The sequence below is a fragment of the Phascolarctos cinereus genome, unplaced genomic scaffold (genome assembly GCF_003287225.1).
Source record: "Phascolarctos cinereus isolate Bilbo 61053 unplaced genomic scaffold, phaCin_HiC Scaffold_1;HRSCAF=81, whole genome shotgun sequence".
Classification (NCBI taxonomy): domain Eukaryota; kingdom Metazoa; phylum Chordata; class Mammalia; order Diprotodontia; family Phascolarctidae; genus Phascolarctos; species Phascolarctos cinereus.
Window position 1 is genome coordinate 62,173,473 of NW_027555514.1, and position 21,064 is coordinate 62,194,536.

The 21,064-nt window shown below is 41.7% G+C and overlaps 1 protein-coding gene across 8 annotated transcripts in view; it reads left to right on the forward strand.

Moving 5' to 3' along the window:
- The window catches only part of KIAA1217 (KIAA1217 ortholog), a 393,972-nt gene that overhangs the window by 294,678 nt on the left and 78,230 nt on the right, over positions 1-21,064 (forward strand). For all 8 annotated transcript variants that reach the window (XM_078151949.1, XM_020978279.2, XM_020978274.2 and 5 more), the window contains one exon: positions 14,417-15,249. In XM_078151949.1, the coding sequence (XP_078008075.1) occupies positions 14,417-15,249 (833 nt within the window). The remainder of the gene's footprint in view (positions 1-14,416; positions 15,250-21,064) is intronic.

Sequence of the window (21,064 nt, forward strand, 5' to 3'; positions counted from 1 at the left end):
GGCACGGGATGTGCTTTTCATCCATTAGTATAGGCACTCAGATATTTGTTGAATTGGATTTAAAAGATGAACTCTTTTTTAACTACAGAAGAATTTTCTCTGAGTGATGTAGGTCATTAAAAACAAGGCGCCGACATGACATCATTGCAGTCTTTTGTCAGGTAAAAATAAAAGGTCTCTATATGGTTCAGTAATTCTTTTGGCAAAACTGATGTAAGAATACAGATATTCTCTAAGTCCCCTGTGGTGAAACTTTTCCAAGAATTACCTCCATGGGATTAGTACTTCTCTAAAAGGCTGAATATTTTTAGCGTGGATTTTAGACTCTAAGCCTTAAAAATACCAATTTGCATCGGCCAACCTATCAACCAGCATTTATTTAACTGGGGTAGCTGGGTGGCACAGTGGATAGAGCAGTTGTGTGATGGAGGAGCTGGAGACAAAAAAGTCTGGAGCAGGGGTTCTTAACCTGGGGACCAGGAACTTGTTTTTTGAAATTTTTTTTTATACCTGCATGTCCGTGTATTGGTTTCTTTTGTAATGTATTTAAAAATGATATTCTGAGAAGAGGTCTATAAGCTTGATCGTAATAATGTATGCCTGCCAAAGGGGTCCATAAGCCCAAACAAGGTAAGGACCCCTGGACTGGAGAGAGACCAGTTGATAGGCTGTTGAAGTAGTCCTTTTATTTATGTAATAAGAATTTATTTAAGGGCTTCTGTGTGCCAAGCACTGTGCCGGGTACTGAGGATTTGAAGACAAAAATGGAACCATCCCAACCCCTCAAGGACTATATAGTTTATTAGAAGAAAACAGCATGAACATAAATAAATAAATATGTATACAAAGCAGTTTCTAGGGAGATGTAGGGGAAGGTAGGACTTGGCTTGAACCTTAAAAGAAGATTGGGATTCTCTGAGGATGAAACTGAAGAGGGAGTGACTATGCAAAAAGGCAGGAACCACAATGTTTCATGGGAAGAAGAGCAAGAATTCTATTTTAACAAAGATATATCTAGTGAAGGGGGCAGCTAGGTGGCACAGTGCCTAGAGCTCCATGCCTGGAGTCAAGACCTGAGTTCAAATTTGACTCAAATACCTACTACCTGAGTGACCTTGGGAAAGTTACTTAACCCTGTTTACCTCAGTTTCCTCACCTGTAAAATGAGCTGGAGAAGGGAATGGCAAACCACTCCAGTATCTTTGCCAAGAAAACCCCAAAAGGGGTCACAAAGAGTTGGGCACAACTGAAAAATGACTAAAAAAGAGAATGACATGATGCTCTTCTGCTCTGTTGGAGACTGAACGTTAGCTACTTCTGGGACATGGTACTGTTGTCCAAGTCTAAAAAAGTGAGCTAGAACAGGATGGGTGAGTCTTTAAATACTGAGCAGAGATATTTGTATTTTAGAGGCATTTGAAAGCCATTGAAGATTCATTAGGAAGGGAGTGAGTAACCTGTCCTGTAGTCATAACATTTTGGCAGCTCTCAGGAGAATAGATTGGAGAAAGAAAGAGGACCTGTGTGGTAAATGTTTTGGAGATAGAATTGACAAAACTTGACAACTGATTATATGTGGGAGTGGGGGTGGGAAGGGGAAAGAGAGAGAAGGTTTGAAGATGGCTCTGAAAGTGCAAACCCAGGGGACTAGATGGGTAGTGGTACCCTCCAAAGAAAAGGGAAAGTTAGGAAGAATAGGGGATTTGCAGGGAAAGATCACGAGTCTTCTTTTGAACATGTTTTGCTTGTGATACCCATGGATTACTCAATTGGAGGTATGCACCAAGATGGTGCAGGAGGTTGGGTGTTATGGAGCTTGGTTTCATAAGTAGAGTCTGTATAAGTAGAGAGAATGAGATCTTTGAGAGAAGTATTTTAGGATTCAGATCAATAAGACTTAGCTACAGTTGTAGAGGGACTGGGGGAGAGGTAGGGAGGAAAAGTTTAGGATGAAACAGGCTTCCACACCTGAAGGATAGTGTGAGTGGTGTTGCTGTCAAGCAAACCAGGTGTAATTGAGGAAGCCTGGGTTTGGAAGGAAACATCATGAGTTCCATTTGGGACTTGTCAACTCTGAGGTGCCCCATGTTTCTTTAGTTGTTGTGTGTAAATCTAAATTTCCTTTTTCTGGGCTCTTTGGTTATGGATTCAATAATCACTTTATTAATGCATCACGGGAATACTGTCATTCTCCTCTCTGGCTGTGTTAAGGCCGATGATTGAGATAGGCAGGATCTTTTTGAAACAACAGGCTGGATGAAGTCACTCACAGTCCAACAGGTTGTGATAAGAAACATTCCAAAGAATTCTCTTAGTCATGAAATTACATATCTTAATGGAGACATTATCACCTGAGCCAATGCTGCTGCTTTCAAAGACTCCACAGGAGGCTTCACTAAGAGCATCCCATCCAGCTGGAACTTAGGTCAAAATTTGTTTCCTTCAAAACCAAATTCAGGTGAAGAAATTAACCTTTTCTTAGGTTGCTCTTTCACTGAACAGTAGCCAGTGTTAGTCTATGCCCACAAATGCCAGGAAAGAGGTAGGAACCAAAAAAGGAAAAGTCTGAACCGACTGATGAGACCAAAGTGACCATTGCTTTTGACAGGGGTACTTCTGGTTGGTTTTAAAAAGCAGGAAGAGGATGAGCATTAAAAATTTTGATGGAAAAGCAGAGAGATCTCACTTGATAGAATAGACACACCTGAGTACAATGTGTTCTATACAAGGTGAATGTCTGATAAGGCCATCCTCTACTCTTAGGATGGTAAGTTGAAATAGATGACCTCAAAATACTGTTCCCAACTCCAAGATTCTGTTTTTCCCTCTTTGGCACTTAACTGCAATAAAATGACATTTAAAAACATAATCAGAGGGTTTGAATTGTGTGACCCTAGGCAAGTCACTTTTCTCAGACTCACTTTCCTCATCTGTAAAATGATCACCATAGTACCTATCTCACAAGAGTGTTGTGAGACCCAAATATGATGATGGATACAAAGTGCTTTGCTAATCTTTCCAAGCCCTTTACACGTATTCACTAGTATGTTTAAAAAAATAACAACAGCACAGAAGTGGAAACTGAGGCCATGACTGGAAACACTGGGAGTAATTGACAGGTCTGTCTAGACTTTAGGGGAAGAAAAGCTATCTAGAGGGCAGCTAGGTGGCACATGGATAGAGCACCGGCCCTGAAGTCAAGAGGACCTGAGTTCAAATCTGGCCTTAGACCAAACACTTGACACTTACTAGCTGTGTGACCCTGGGCAAGTCACTTAGCCCCAATTGCCTAAAAAAAAAAGCCAGCTAGTAATGAAGACTACTTACCAAAGGTCTTCAAGAGAAAGCTGAGTGATGACCATTTGTGGTAGAGAGCACTCTTGTTCAGGTTGTGGGTGGGTTGGCCTCTGAGCTTCCTTCTGTCTCTGAGGGTGTGTGGTTTGGGATGTGACTCTACACACCTCCTGGAGTCATTTCAGTCATGTCCGACTCTTCGTTGACCCTATTTGAGTTTGTTTTGGCAAAGATACTGGAGTGGTTTGCCATTTCCTTCTCCAGCCTATTTTACAGATGAGGAAACTGAGGCAAAGAGGGAGAAATGACTTGCCCAGGGTCACACAGCTAGTAAGTGTCTGAGCTCGGATTTGAACTCAGGAAGATGAGTCTTCCTGATTCAGGCCCAGCGCTCTATGCACTATGGCGCCACCTAGCTGCCCTGGAGAGAATACTCTCTAAATATTCAGTAATTTGGCTTCTTTTTCCATCTGTTTCACATTGTCTTCTAACAGCTCTAAGTTTTTTCTCATCTCTATTACTTTGGGCAATTTCAAATCATCTTTATCCAGGCAGGTGCATACAGTTTATTACTATATCCTTGAACAGGAGGAAAAAAGCAAAGAATGGAAATGTACCAATCCTCACCAGTCAGGGAGGCCCATCCCAATATCTGCTGGGTCATGTAACTGTCCCACGAGTAGCTAACGTTCAGTCTCCAGCAGAGTTGAAGAGCTTACTCCAGTCATGTAACTAAGTATTCAGAGGGGGGATTTGAACACAGGTCCTGACTCCAAATTCAGCGCTCTATCTCCCAACCATGAGACCCCTGCATTTCCTACTCTGCTGCCACTTTAATGATTTATTTATTTAATTGATTGATTACTGCCATCTTTATTTGAGGCTGTTAACCTATAAAATCAGTAGTCGGTCTTTAAGAGAGTAAACAGCTGATTACTGTTAGATAATAGTCGCTTAGCATTTGACACAGAGGGATTGGGACTTTCCATTGGAGATCACAGACTTACAGTTGTCGAGCCAGTAGGAATAGTAGAGGCCCTTTAGTCCATTAAACCTTTGCCACTCATAACCCCTTCGGTGCTTCTTAAACTATGGCTCATGACCCCAACCTCCTCATTTTACAGATGAGAAAACTGAGGTCCAGAGAGTTTACCTAACTTGCCCAAGGTCACATAGGTAGTGAGCATTAGAGGGAAGCTCTGAACCCAGTCCTCTGACTCCAAAGACCTTTCTACTGCCTCTTGGTGAAGTTGGAGTCAGAAATGCCTAGGCTTTTGAATCCCACTCAAGATCCTAATCAGTTATGTGACCTTGGTCAAAGACTTGAGTCTCCCCATGCCTCAGTGTCCTCGTTTATAGAAAGCACTTCACAGAAGTTTTATGTGGAACAAATGAGATGCTATGTGAGAAAAATGTTTTTAAACTTCACAGAGCTACATAAATGCTAGCTGTTATTATCTGAGGAGCAGGGGGGGACCTGAGAACAGATAGAAGGGGGCAATGCAAATCAACTAACTTATGTAAATCTGAAGGTTTTTTGTTTTGGGGGGGGGTTTTTTGGTGAGGCGTTAGTGTAAAGTGACTTGCCCAGGGTCACACAGCTAGTGAGTGTCATGTGTCTTGAGGCCAGATTTGAACTAAGGTCCTCCTGACTCCAGGGCCGGTGCTCTAAGGGCTTCTTCTTCTTCTTCTTTTTTTTTTTTTGAGTAAATTCCTTACGTTTGAAGTTCTTGTAAGTGAATTTTATTAAGCAAGAGATACATGTAGTTCATTAAGGTGGGTGTTTTCTGCAGTCTTTAGAGTGAGGGGTTGCTTAGGAATATCATATATTAAGATGAAGACATTTTTTAAATGTGGAAGAGCGAGCAGTAAGGTGAGCCCAAGTTGTAATACTGAAAGCATGGAGGGAATGACATTCAGAGAGTGGCCAGATGTTTAGGAAGGATTCCCACACACAGGGAAATCTATATCATTTGGAGAAATTGAAGTCACCATCAGCTTAAAGCCCAGCTTGCTCCGTGGACTTTGAAGGTTATGTAAGAATAGCTGTAGGGGATTGTGGGAGGCAAAGATCTTGCTGGAATATGCAAGTGGTTTCTGAATACTTGAGCCAATCTTTCCCCAAGAAAGCCAACATAATCTAAATTTACCCAAATTGGGGGAACCTGAACTCAGTGGGAATGGTCAAAGGATAAAGGATAACTCTACTGGAGTAGCTCTCTTTCTGAACTCTTGTGACTGTCTCCATTTCAAATCTCAGAGGTGAGTGGGCAAACCACGTAGTCACAGAGATATTCTCTGAGCCCTTCCTAAGGAGGGACAGAAGCTTTATGACTAAGGAGTCAATCTAGGCTGGACCTCAGAGGAGCTCCTTTCATCTCCTATCTTTATCACAACTAGTTTATATTTAACCTGGAGCCAAGAAGGAATAATAATTATCCAGATGTCTGCCTAAAGATACAGGCACTGCACCTGTGAGAACACTGACTGGTTTAAGGTGGCTGATGGGCTAGACTTCCTTTAACTAATATCAACCCCCCACCCCCCAAAAAAATTATTTAACCTACAAAAGTCCTCTACATCCTACCAATCAATCAATGCATCAAATAGAATTTATTAAGTGCCTAGTAATAGGGTACAAGATGTGAATAATGATACAATCCTGTATTCAAAAGGAACTTACATTCTAATGAGGGGAAAAAGTACATACAGGGTATCCCAGAAGTCACGGTGCAGTTTTAAGCTATTTAAAATGGCACCGAGACTTTTGGGACATCTTGTATATAAATAGCTACAGGATAAGTATAATGCAAATAATTACAAATATATACAAAATAGTAGCAGATGGGGAGACTCAGGAAAGGCTTCATGCAGAAGACAACTTGAGCTGTGTTTTAAAGGAAGAGGGACTTTATGAGGCAGAGGCAATGAGAGAATACATTCATGCATGTGGGAGAGTTGAGGCAAAGGCCCAGCGGTGGGAAATGGAGTGTTGTGTAGGAGGTGGTTTTCATCTTTTCCCCCCTTTAGGGCTCCAACTTCTTTTCTCTTGGCCCTTTAGAGCTCCTAGCCTGGTGTTTGGTGTTATGAACATATTCCCAGAACTCCACCAACGTGATCTGATTCTAGCCAGGGCTACAGCTTTCATGTACAGTTTTATTTCATCATAATTTACATTTATGTGATGCTTTAAAGTTCTCTTCACTAACCTCTGCCCTGAACTCCCACCCCATCTACCTCCAACAACCCTATGAAGGAGGTAGTGTATTATTCTCATTCTATAGATGAGGAAACAGACTAGAGTGGTAAAGTGATTCACTCATGGTTATATAGCTGTTGAGTCTTTGGAGCCAGTATCTGAACCCAGGTCTCTTGACTCTATATCTAATGTGGTTTTTGCTACATCGTGCTTTTCCCTAGCTCATCCTCACAGACAGCTAAAGGAATTGGTTCTGCCAGGGACTCTACCCTTTGCCTTACCCCACAGTCCCCTTTTTCATTCTTACTTTTGTAGGAGCCACTGTGAATTGGAGAAAACACCAGTAGTGCTATGACAGTAGGAATACGTGACCCCTCTCCAGGGTTTCAGGGGATGTGTACAAAGTATGACTATTTATAATATGATTGACAGAGCCATAACTAGAAATTATTACGCCCAGGGCAAGTTCCATACGATGTTCCTGGGGCAAGTGGCCCAGATGCAACTATAGTTTATGGGGTAAGGTCTTCTCTCAGCTCTCCCCTCCCCAGATAAGAAAGATTAGCTTGCCTAGAGGCTGAATCTTGTGATTGTGGGAAATGAGAGAAAGGATTCAAATGATTCCGAAGTCTTAAAAGCAAGAGTGATGAGGTGATAGGTGAAATTAGAAACAAGGCAATCTAAAGGAGGAACAGTATTTGAGGAAAGTACTGATTTGGCATTTGCAAATTTCAGTCTGGCTCTCAGGAGGGAGGTTAGGCCTTACGATGCTAAGCTTTGAGAGTCATCCACGTTGAGGTGTTAGTTGAAGGAGAAGAAAGCCATTAAGTGACTAAGGTGATGCTATTATTACTCAATAAATTTTTGGAGTTCCTCTTTTGGAGTTGTCCTTAAGGATAGCCTCTAGCTACACAAGGAATTCCACCTCATTACACTTACCTCATTCAATCGGTCTGGTTCCCCATGACTTTTGGCTGTTCCCTAAAATCATAAGTCCATTTTCAATGGCTACAGATTTTCTCCCAAGGAGGGTATTCAAAAGAACATGCTGCCAGCTCTGGAGGGGGTTCCAAAAATATTCTGAGCAATGGTGGCCTTTGCTGGACCAAATGCTGTGCCTTCCCAGGCAGTGAGCTTGAAGAGGACGGCCCTTAATGGACTGTATAACAGTCTCATGTATTTGTAAAAGTTCAGGCCGTTTGCTTTCATTGCATACCTCTGCACTTATTCCAGAATGCTCAGTGTTTTTCTTTTGTTGTTGTTTAAATTATAAAAAATTATTAACCTAATATACATATTTACAGGGTCTTTTTCCTACTGTCGAACAAACCAAAAAGAAAAATTCCCCACTTGAACACGTCTCCATTTCTCATGAAGATACTAACAGCAGACTTGCACTTTCAGTCATTAGGGCCCTTCTCTTATTTCTTTCTCCTGTTTTCCATGCTGTGGTTTACCATAGCCACTTCGTTGTCTGACCCTTTTATGAACTTATGCTCCAGCACTTCTGCTGCCCGGGAGAGATTTCAGGGTCTTCCAATGTCCTAATTCTCCATTGCCTTAAAAACTGAGCTCCTCTTCTCCCAAGGGGAATAAAGGTCACACCCCAAGGACTTGGAGAATCTCCCATCTGCCTTGAAGATCCTCCCTGCACACCCACTCAGAGGGTGTGTGATACTACAGTATCAGGATTTTAGTGAGACCTGGGTAAATTCTCCTTATCAGGAAGAACAGCTACTCTAAAAGTGGAAAGATTTCTGACTTTAAAGTTAGAGAGTCTGAATAAAGTTCCCAGCTCTGTCACTTAATTACGTGTGCGTGTGTGTGTGTGTGTGTGTGTGTGTGTGTGTGTGTGTGAGAGAGAGAGAGAGAGAGAGAGAGAGACACTTTGGTTAACTACCTTAATCTCTGAAGACCTCATTTTCCTCATCTGTACCATAAAGAGGTTGGATTAGTGCCATCCATTTGGGGTCAGAAAGTCAGGGTTAAAATCCTGCCTCCTTCTCTTACCACCTTTGTGACTTTGGACAAGTTATTCTGCCTCTTGAGGCCCTGGTTTCCTCATCTATAGAATGAGGGTGTTGGACTTACTGGCCTCTACAGGCCCCACCAGTTCTGTGTCTCTGGTCGGACCACTCCAGTCTCTGACAAGATGGCTTCCAAAGTCCCTTCGAAATGTAATCTTACAATATTCTTACTGTCTAGAGGGTAGATCATGGGCACAGCTCATGGAGCGCTATTGCTGTTAATAAATCTGTTAGAATATTGCTTTGTTCCATTTCTGTATTCTCTCATCTTGGCCTCCCAGCCACCCCATGCTCTTGTTTCCCAGTTCATTGTTGTAGTGAGAAACCTCTGGGTGGGCACACTTCTCGCTTTGATGTGGATGAAAATGAGGATGATGCTGGCACTTCTCTAATGCTTTAAGGCACCATAGAAGGCAAAGAACTTTACATAAGTCATCTCATTAAGTCTACAGCCATTGGCCAACCACAAAACTCTGCCGTTACCAGCTACCACTATTCCTGTCCTCCCTCCAGCCCTGCTAAAAGACAGCTCTGTTTTCAGCCTTGCCTTCATTCTAAATTTTAATTGGGTGTCAGCTGCCTAGAAATAATTAGATAATCTGAGGTTAAGTAATAATGAGAGCAAGATATGGTGGTACACACCTATAATCACTGCAACAAGGGGTGGTGGATTGCTTGAGTTCAGGAGTTCTGAGTAACAGGGAGCAAAGCCTATTGGGTATCCTCACTAAGTCTGGTACCAGGATGGTGCATCCTGGGAGATGGAGGGGGAAGGGACATGAGTGGCAAACTGACCCAGATCAGAACAGAGCAAGTCAAAACCTCCATGCCAATTAGCAGTGGAATCAGGCCCGTGAATGAATACCTGATGTACTTTCAGCCTAGGCAAGATAGGAACCTAGTCTCCAAAAAAAAAAAAGAAAACAACCAAAAAAAAAAAAACCTCACCTTTAACTAGTGTTTTAAGCTTTGCTAAGCACTTTTTTCATGATAGCTCAATGAGCTATTTCATAGATGAGGAAACAGAGGCTATCAGGAAGTAAAGAGATTTACCCAGGATCATACAGCTAGTAAGGGTCTGAGACAGAATTTGAACCCAAATCCTTTGACTTGGACTTGCCATCTCTATCCATGGTGAAGAGGAAATTCAAAGTAGCCAACAGTAACTATTCATACAGAGCCAAGGAGATCTATTAAATTAACAAGCTCTGTGCTTTTGAGACCTTTCCAGTCTAAGTTGGACTCCCTCTTCAAGCTGATTGTAATGAAATTCTATTTGAAGTCCTTCATCTTCCAAATGCACTGTAGCACATGTAGAAGTTGGCCAGATGTTGCCTGGTGGCTGAGACAGACTTATTTGTATTTTGTGAACTCTTTAAGACCTGCTTTGTTTATTGAAACTGCCTGACGACGCCTTTTGTATCCGATGATCCCCATTTTGCTCAATCTGAGAGAGAGGAGCATTTGTAATGGATTGATGCCTGCCTGTTGAAAAGACACAGAGATCCCCTGGCACCCTATGATGAGCCATGGCAGAGTCAGGTCTCTGCACCTGTATTAGTATGTGTATTATCCGTGTTCCCTACAGACACTAATTACGGGGAATCAGTGAATATCAGTTCACATCCTAGGCCCAGGCTTGGCATTGAAGGCCTTCATTGCCTATATAAAGTGCCTTCAGGGTATACCTATATCTATATACACATGCATACATATATACAGACACACACACATTTTCTACTATCAAGTTAGCACCTGGTCTGGAGAGTCACTTTTGCAATGTCGGTCAGTTCCCTAGAGGTTCCCAAGCCACTTTGGGGGGCAAGGCGTGGCAGGAGTGAGGGTTCTGGTTCATTCCAGTCTCTAGAGATTGACTCCACGCTACTAGAGTAGCCTTGGCAATAGTCAATCAACCAAACTTGATTGCAGGTCAGAGTCGTAATTAGAGTAAGGAGATAGAAGGTGGAAACCAGGCACTAGAATGTAAAGGCCTCTGATATCTTCAGCGGGTAGGAACACCTGAGCTTAACACCTAGTTAACCAGAATAATTAGTTCAAATAGGAAGCCACCTGAAGCTGCTTCCTTCCCATGGCTGCACAGCAGATAAAGTCTTGCCCAGCGCCCACACTGACTCTAATGCAGTGAGCTTATATTGTCACTGGATCTCTGCAAACCCTGCCCCCTCCCCCTCCATCCCCAATTCAACTGAGGACCCATTTGACTTTATTTGCTATTTTCAGTGTTCTCAATTGTCTGCCATGGGTAGACCACTGGGCTGGTGGGTGTGGGGCACAAAGAATTATAAGACATAGTTCTTGCTTCCAAACAATTGACAGTTTATTTGAAAAGTCAAAACATGTGCTTTCCTAGTAGTCTATGCTGTTGTTAGCTAAAGAGGACAATGCCTCTGCTCAAATATTGTATAGTAATGGAACTAGCGAGAGGGTTAGAGGACTGATCCTGAAACCTCCCTACCCCTCCCCAAGGCATTTGCACCGCAATCTAGACTCCCTTAACCTTAAAGGAGGTGGCCCTGCCAGAGGATCCCAGCAATGAGAAAATTTGATCAGCAGGCCCTTTAAATTTAGAAGGGAGGGCAAGGTAGGATGAGGTGAGCAGGCAGACTGGAGTGGCTGGCAGCTGTCAAAACAAAGGCTAACAAAGCTCTCTCTGGCTGTTGGTTTACAGGTATCATAGGCCCTTGTGTTAACCCTTCAGTCCCAGTCCCTGATGCTACTCTGTAGATTCCTGAGAAACTATTTTTAAAAGAAGAAAGAAAGAAAATTATTCTAAGTCTAGTAGTAATCAACAAAAATTAGCAGTATAAAAATGTACATACATAGATTGTTGATTTCAAGTTGGAAGATATCTTGGAGGCCGTTTTAAAGATGAGGAGACTGAGTCTTAGAGAGATGAAGGAGCTTGCCCAAAGTTAGATGCAGATAGTAAGGGGTAGAGTTGGTATTGGAACCCAGGTTCTCTGGCTACAGTACCCAGTACTCTGTCCACACTGCCTCCAATAAAACTGCAAGCTTTAACTTATTTACTTTTTAAAAAATGTTTATGTTAACTTTAAGTGAATAATCTTGAAGATCTCTTTTTGTTTTCGTGTTCCTTTCTGATACCTTTCCTTTTGTGTGATTTCCTCAGGTTTCTTACTGTTGTCCCAGTCAAGGTATTTATTGTTCTGATCTTGCCTCATCAGTTCCTAGAAGTTTTTCTATATTTACATTCTTTATATATATTCTTTACATTGTTACACGGGTGGTAATCTTCCATGACACACCCTGTATGTTCAACCATTCCCCAGTCAATGGGCATACGAGTTGTTCTCAGTTGTTGGTTTTTTCTTCCTAGTCAGAATAAAGTAGCTATGCCTCTTTTTTCACAGATAGATCTTTTTTTTTTCTTTCAATAAAATCCTCGGGTTCCTAATAGTGAGATCACGGGATCAAATGGTATGAACAACTTTATAGCTCTTATTGATTTGTACCTTCTTAATTTCAATCTTAATTTTTCAGCAGGCAGAAGGTTCTGGAGCAATGATTTCATTGGTGTAGGAAACTTCCAGTGCAGAGGGGTACCTGTCTCTGTAGTGTGTAGCCTTAGTTTCTTGGGGCACTCAAAGTCTGAGTGCCCAGTGTCAAACAGCCAATGTGTATGAGAGGTTAGTGCTCTCTAGCCATAGAGTACCAGACCTTGCCAAAAAGATAGTACCACATCACAGTTCCTTCCAACAGTAGTGTCAATTTCCCTAAGATCTGTCCACCATTGTGTTTGGTTATTTTTGACAATCTTTGCCAGTTTGATGGATATAGGGTGGTATCCCCAAGATGTTTTAACCTGGAAACTTTTTTGTGCCTTTGAGGTAGGAGCAAGGTGGTCCTTTGCTTTTGCCTTGCTTTTTGGACTTTGGAGATTATCTAGACCAAATCCTTTATTTTACAGACGAGGAAAGTAGGGTTTGGAGAAGTCATTTTTAATATGGGTTTTGCTCACAACCACCCTATGAGGTTGATAGTCAAGTCAATAGTATTTATGGAGCACCTACTACGTGTAGGGTGCTGGCTGAGTGCTAAATACCTGGGGTACAAAGAAAAAGAACATTTCCAGGGTTTCAACCCACCTCCCCCATATCCCCCATCCTCCCCCACTTTTCTGTCTCCTTTTTTGTGTTATCTTCCCCTTTCCCTTGTCAGCTTCTTGAAAGCAGGGACTGTCTTTCTTTTTATTAATTGTATCCCCAGTACGTAGCACAATGCCTGGCACATAGTAGGTGCTTAATACATGTTTAATGTACTGTAATATGTTTCTTGAATCCTCAAACTTTATTTCTTCCCTCGACTTTTGCTTCCTTTGTCGATTCCAGTTGTATTCGACTAGTTACCCTTAGTTCCTGCCCCTTTGGAACTCACCCTATCTCTCTTCCCTTGATTGCACCCTCTTCTTCTGCCTCTGAGGATATGGTGAACTCCTGTAGTAGCCTCAAGCCATCCGTCATTCAAGAAAGAGCTTAAGGTGGCCCAGAAAGGTTATGACAGCTCCTGCTTCCAGTTATCAGACCCAATCAAAGAGTCTCCAGTGGCCTTTCCCAACTTCTGTGTTTGGACCAAAATGGAAAGTATCGCGTGTTCTTTTTCTAGATGATTTTGTGCTTTATATTCTCTTCCTTGGTAAACCACACAGTGAATTGTGGTTATGATTTATTTTCCTCCTGTTCTTATTAACCAGATCCTTTATCCCTTTCTTCTTTTGAAGGCATAGTCAATAGTTGAGGCCTGAGAGGGTCCCTATTCTCCTCCAGTTATAGGTAATTGTTTTGAAAGCAGGGGCCACATTTTGCTTCCACCTTAAAAAAATACTTGTTAATTTATTAGTTGATTTTATTTTTTCTAATGTAGCTTTCCTTTCGTCAGATATTCAGACAGCAGTATTTGTAATGTGCCTACTATGTACCTAACCCTGTGCTAGGCCCTTGGGAGATATACAGAAATTGTGGTTAAAGTTCCTTAAGCTTGAGAGACTGACATTTTAGTATATTTTGTTTACATTTTTTTCTCCCTGGGTTGAAAAGGCGTCTTTTTCTATCAGTTAATTACTAATAAGCTCATGTGAATGCTAATGGGGAATAAGAACTTTTATCTCAATTTTTCTCTTTATTCCTCCTTTCCCTTAGTATTTTTTGGGTCAGAGAAAGATCACATAACTTTTTTTCCAATGCTAATGTACCAGAATTGCGTGGCCCTTAAGAGCAATGGGGAAAAAAGCATGATAAGCATCAATAAGTTGTTCGGTAGCCCATCACCAAGAGAGACTTGAACACCATCTCATTACAATAATGGCATTAGGGATCATTCAGGAAATGCCTAATTTGCCAGAGAGGGTGGTCTGGTCGGGTAGTATATGTGAGATACACCAGCTGGATGCCTACACAAAGATCAAGAGGAAGGCCTCCAACAGCATTCTAGAGGTATTTGGAAGGGTTTGGGGGAGAGCTCAAGCAAGTCGCTGCTTTTGCTCCACCATCTTGGCTCTGCCCCCTCCAACAACATTCTAAAGGATTTTGGAAGTATAGGAACAAGAATTGCTGAGGATGAGATGGTGTGGATGTTTCGTTCTTTACTAGTGGAAAGAGTTTCTATTCCAATCTTTGCACAGCTGCATTAAAGTGTAGCATATCAGAGTGAGTTAGGGCAGATATTGGGAATTGTACCATTTTGGATGTGGTTCAACCTCAATTTGCCAAATGATCAGAGAAGCTAAGACATCCAAATCTAATTAACAGAACCCTTTTTCTATAGACTATTGAGCAACATTAGAGTAGTATGGCACCAACGCATGAAAACATCTATAGAGATGAATATAAAAGAATACGCTTATTTTGTCTCTTTTCAGATGCAGAGGGAAATTGCTTATGCAAGAGGAGAAGGCTCTGGTGCCTCTCGCCCAGGATCCACAGCTCATCCACCCCATGCAATTCCAAATTCACCACCCTCTACACCCATACCACACTCTATGCCACCTTCTCCATCCAGAATCCCATACGGGGGTGCCCGCACAATGGTTGTTCCTGGCAATGCCACTATTCCCAGAGACAGGCTCTCCAGCATGCCAGTTTCAAGATCCATCTCCCCAAGCCCAAGCGCCATTTTGGAAAGAAGAGATGTAAAACCAGATGAAGACCTAAGCAGCAAGAGCATTGCCTTGTTCAGAAATGAAGGTTTATATGCTGACCCATTCCTTTTTCATGAGGGACGAATGAGCATAGCTTCCTCACATGGCGGACATCCCCTTGATGTCCCAGATCATGTCATTGCCTATCACCGCACGGCAATTCGATCCGCGAGTGCTTACTGTAACCCATCTTTGCAAGCTGAAATGCATTTGGAGCAGTCACTATACAGACAGAAATCAAGGAAATATCCAGACAGCCATTTGCCTACCTTGGGCTCAAAAACACCGCCAGCCTCTCCCCATCGAGTCAGTGACATCAGAATGATTGATATGCTCCCCCATCATAATGCCCACATACCACCTCATGCCATGCAGCTGGATCGGGCCTCTCCCAGCCGCCAATCATTTAAAAAGGAGCTAGGAACCACAGTATATATAGAAAAGCCACGGAACCCTGCTGTATTAACAGGCGTGGTGGACATAGGCCCACCACTGACAGAGAAGCAAATTTTTGGCTATGGCACCATGACATCACCCAAAGACAAGGAAACAAGGTAAGCATGGGGAAAACACAAGGTGATGGGCATAAGGAGGCAGGGAGATGTGTACCTGCTAATTTTGCAAGCACGCTCCTGGGATATACTCAGCACTACCTCCCTCTCATAGATGCAAGGAGAGCATATTGTAAACCCTAAACAAGACCCTATCAGATGGACTGTTCTTACTTCTCAAAATTTCTCATTTCTGGACCACCAAGGGTATGGCATTAGCCTTGCCTTCTAACATGAGTGTGTGGGAATCCTAGGGAAGATCATTAGGATGGAACCCAGTGATTAGGGAATAGACTAAAACACAGAACTTGGGCATCAGGGGGAAGTACAGGAATTCTCTTGAGAAGAGTGAAGGTTTTCCACAGCTCAACATGTTAAATAATTCTCAGGCAATTTTTAATAACATCGTCAGCACTCCCGAAAGGCCTTCCGTTTCCATATTTGAAAGACTTTCTTAACCTCAAATGTTTCCATTTTCTACAAACCTCAGAAGTTTTGTCATGTAAGAAAATTTTTGGCAGTTCTATCATGTAAAAGTAAGATACCCCCCTCAAATATTTTTTGCTTAAACAAACAAACATTCAGAACCAAAAACACGAGAAGGCTTACTACAGAGCTTTTATTTGTCCACAATGTATTGCTACTGTGATTTTGAGATCATGGTATTCCAGAACTGGAGCTAGTAGAGACCTCAGAGGCCCTCCAACCCCCTTATTTTACAGGGAGGTTGGGACTTAGCGTAAAGAACACAGGCAGTAACTGGCCACAATAGTCAAAGAGCCCAGCTCCTCTGCCTGACTCCAGGGCCAATGTTTCACTTTACCAAGATGGCTCTTTGTGCAATGGGAAGAGTGCTGAATTTGGAGTCAGAGGAACTGAGTTCAAATACTGCCTCTGTTGCTTAACATTAATGACATTGGTCAAGTCACCTCAGATCTGTGGGTGTTTCTTCATCTATAAAATGACAGAATTAGACTCGGTCGCCTGTAAGGCCCCCTGCAGCTGCACCTCTGTGGCCCTAGGATGTCGTACTTTCTATTAATTATTTTCTTCTTCTTGTTGTTGTTGGACAGTGAGGTTAAGCGACTTGTCCAGGGTCACGCAGCTAGTAAGTGTTATGTGTCTGAGGCCAGATTTGAACTCAGGCCCTCCTGAATCCAGGGCCAGTGCTCTATCCACTGTGCCACCTAGCTGCCCCTATTAATTATTTTTGATAATGCCATTGTGAAGTGGAGAAAGAGGTGACCTCAGTAGGGTTTCTGTTCCGCTTTTGACACATCCTGGGGGTGACCCTGGACAAATCATTGACCTTCTTAGGGTATGAAATTACAGAGCAGATGCCTGTTGGCACTAGGAACTCCCTACTTTAGGGTTTAGTTTTAAATAGTATGTTCTGCAGTTTTCATAGTCAGTGATTTGAAATAGGAGAGAAAGATGTCCCTTTCAGGAAGAAAGAGAATCATTCTCCCTACCCCAATCCAGCAGGTATCTTCAGCTCTTAATTGAGAGATTTCAGAGTCAATGGAACTGAAGGGACTGAAATTTCTCAACTAAATAGATGAAATAGACATAGCAGTGAGAATGTGGTTCCCTAACGTGGTACAATATCATTGGTCACACTGGGAATTTTCTGTGAACGTTGTCACCTGTCTCCCTGCAAATCACCTGGAGAGGCAAGAAAATGATGTGGAAAATGGGCAAAAAGGATCATAGATCCAAGTGACTGTGGTTCCATTTCTGTGTCTGACTCTAGTGACTGAATTGCCTTGTTGAGACTGGTCATCTGGGCTGAAAGGTACCTTTACCCCAGCAGGAAGTCTATGAAATGTAAATTGTGAATGCAACTGCACTCCACCCAGAATTCTGGAATTAATTCTGTACCTTAGAGACCAGAATTCTGAAGAGATTATTGTAGGCCTGAGATGTAAAGAACTGTTCTTAAAAGATATTTATAATTATAAATGCTGTGGAATTTGCATAATTGTATTGCTAAATATATACACGTTGTAAAATACGACAGCACTATCTAGTATATTAACAGAATTAGGTAAGGAAAGAAATTGCTAGGGAAAGTTAGGAGGGTGTACATGCTTGGGAGTTTTTTTCATTATTAAAAACACCAGTCTTAAACCCATTTCAGAGGGGAGAAATGAATACCAAAAGCAATTACAGAAGTATAAAATTTACTGCATTGTCTAGCCTACAGTATGGTGTTATTTGAGAAATATTTTAAGCTGCATAGGTCATTTTAAAGTGCCTCCCACCACTAAGTGTTTAATTTTCCTCATGCAGGGTCTCATAAAGTGTCAAACCAATTTCTCTTCAGATTTTGTAACATAAATAAGTGAATAAAGCTGAGAGTGCTTTCTTTCTGAGGCTCTCAAGTGAAATTTTACAGCTAAGTTGTAAAACCACTAAAACCCTGGAAGGCAAGTGAAAATCCCCAAAATGTTCTTCCTTATTTGGACTCTACTAGACCCCTGGATATGTTTGTTCAGAAGCACTTGTATCCAGCAGCCCAGGTGACCTCTAAATGTCTTTGGAAATCAGAGAAAATGAATTATCTCCCATCTGTCCTCAGGAAGCTTCCTTGGGTAATTGGTGCTTTGTTGGTCTGGGGGTTGTTTTGGTTTGGTTTTTTTTTTTTGAGAAAAAACAATCTTTCCAAGCACTGTTAAGTTTAAGATAAAGTATGAGAGGCTGATGTAATTTAATCTCAATTCCTTTGGTTAAGTCTGTGTCTCGGTCTGATGAATTCAGCATTAACTATTTTGGGGATGCAAGAGCAAAACAGTCTGTGGAAGAAAATCAAATACCAATAGGACTAGGGAGAAAAAGAAATGGCAGCCATGTTTCTCCCAGATGTCCACCATATTAGAAGTCTCCTCCCAAATAATAGCTGAAGTGTTTGACTGCCATAGAAATATGTGGTTCCGGAACCGATTACAACTGTTTTAACTTTAAGGACAGTAATTCTCATGTCTGAGCCTCCAGAAAGGAAATTGTGACTGACCACACAGCCTTGGGCAGATGACTTAAGTTAGTTTGGGCTGTCCAGATGGAGACCTTGTCCACAACTCTTTTAGGCTTCTTAGAGTCATAGGGAGCAGATAACCATCTTGATTCTATTCCCTTCCTCTTCACCATCTTCCTCATTGCTAATGTGCAGGGCTGGAACACAAAGGGCATAGCAGATATTTTCCTGTGTCTACTTTTGCCAAACTTTTTTTGTCCCCTTTTTTATTCACAGGATCCTATAGTTAGAGTTGGAAGGTGTCTTAGAAGTTTTTATTCACAGGATCCTGTATTTAGAGTTGGAAGGTATCTTAGAAATTAAGTCCTCATTTTATAGATGAGGAAATTCAATCACCTGGTGATTAAGTGACTTGCCTAGGGCCACATAGCTAATAAAATACCTGAAGTAGATTTGAATTTAGCTCTTCCTTTCTCCAAGTCCAAGCTATGATCCATTATACTACACTGCTATAAGGGGTGGCTCCCTGGAAGGGGGGAAGGGAGCAATACACTAAGAAATATAGGCGATCAAATAACAACATGTATTAATAAATAATTTTTTTTAAAAAGAAGAATCATGCTGATGTGTAAAAGCATAACTCAGAAAATCTTAAAAGATTTCCTGCCCCCACTGTAAGAGAACAAAGAGGTTGAGTGACCTGAGGCAAATTGAATTTTTGCTTCTTAGCCCATGTCTTGAGTAGTCAGCATTAGAAGTGCCCCCCAAAGACTTCAGGCTATGACTCCAAAATATAAAAATTGGACTGGGTCTCTCCATACAAAATGAAATGAAGAGTAGAGGAAATTATGTGAATATTTCTGTCAGTGTTGTCTCTGGCCTGGGTAATTCTGACCAATTCTCTTCCATATTGGTGAAGGGTTTCACTCATAATACATGTGGAAATGTTGCATTTTAAGAGCTGCTTGGTACTTTGAGGCTCCCTATACTCCGACATGTCTTTGCATTCTTTGAATCTTTCTTTGTCTTGCTGTTTTCTCAATAAATTCTGCTTGTCCACTGACAAGTATTTGTTGAGCATCTTCTGTTTAGAGATGATGTAAACATTGAGGTATATAAAGATGCTTGAGACAATGGCCCTGCCCTCCAAGGACTTCCAAACTCCTTGGTCTCTTATTGGAGTGACAAGGATGTTGACTCCTAGTCTGAGGACCAAAATTTAAATCTTCCTCTTTTACCATCAACCTGTGTGACCTTGGGTAAAATCATTTAACTTCCTTGAGTCTATTTCTTTGGTCAGTCAACTAGCATTTATTAAGCACCAACTGTTCACCAAGTCCTGTACTAAATGCTGGGGATAGTAAAGGCAAAAGACCTGATTGGAGAGAAAAAGGCTTAATCCATTTGACTTTAAATAACAGCATAAGCTGTGCTTATGGACCTTGTAGGAACTGCAGATTCATTCTGGAGGCAGCTTTGATACCTTGGCTAGAGCATTGTCACTACAGTTAGAATACCTGGGTTTGAATCCCTCCTCTGACACTGAAAACCTCTGTGACCTTGGGAAAGCCATTTCACTTCCTCTTCCTCATCTGGGAAATAAGGACATCGAACTACATGTCCCCTGAGGTTCCCGCTGTCCTTGGTCCCACCACTTTGCACCATGGTACAAAGATGCTTAATAAATGCTTGTTGACTTGATCTTTTACATATGAATGGTCCCCCTCTGAAAGCTCTCCCTCAAAGTCTGCTCTTGCCACTCCTATAGAAAAGGTTAGGAGAATCCCAAACAGTAGAGAGAAAGGTGGATGGACTTGATGAAGTAGTAGGGAGGAATTCATTTTCTAGTAATTGGGAAGAAATATATTCCTCTCTTCCTAGCAGGACTCCAGGAAACAGCAAAGAGGAATTCCTTTTCTAGAGTTTTGGAAGAAATATGTTCCTCCTTAGCTTCCCGAGTTTTAACTGAGAACATTGTAGCCTTTAAAAAAAAAATTGTGTGTGTTGGTAATTTTTAATAAATAATGTTGGTGTTCAGTCACATCCAACTCTTTGTGATCCCATTTGGGATTTTCTTGGCAAAGATACTAGAGTGGTTTGCCATTTCTTTCTCCAGCTCATTTCACAGAAACTGAGGCAAACGAAGTTAAGTGACTTCCCCAGGGTCTGTCAATGTCTGAGGCTGGATCTGAACTCAAGAAGATGAGTCTTCCTGACTCCAGGCCCAGCACTCTATTTGTCCCATACTATCATTCACATTATACTTAAGCTATATATTACAGTTAGCTTCTGGGAGCTAACCAGATCAAAATAACCATTTCTAACTTGTTTTTTTCTGTCATATTGGAATATGCTAAGAAGAAGCATAGTATAGGAGATAAGAAGAATATAGGTTCAAATATTGCCTTTAACACCTAGGAGCTGTGTTACCTGGTTCGAGTCACTTAACCTCTCAGAGGTCCTAGCAACTCTCAGACTAAGTTACAGATAAATTGCCCTTCTGCATCAGTGGGAGGGGTCTCCATTGCACAGATAAAGTGCCCTTCCTTTCATCCTTCTCCATCCCTTCCTCCCCTTCCCCCTCCCCACCCAATTAGAATTATATGATTATATATTGGCTAGGTTTTGGCAAGATTGACATTATACCTAGGGTTTTTTTCCCCTTCTTTGTAATACTGTGTTTTTTCTATAATTTTATGTAGTCATGGAATTTCTTTTCTCTCCTGATTTATTGATATATTTTGTTTTTCTATAACAGTTTTCAACAAACTTCAGATAAATTCTCTTAGTCTATTTCCCATGAAACAGTTCATCAGATGTTCACAGAAAGGAGGGATGTGCCCT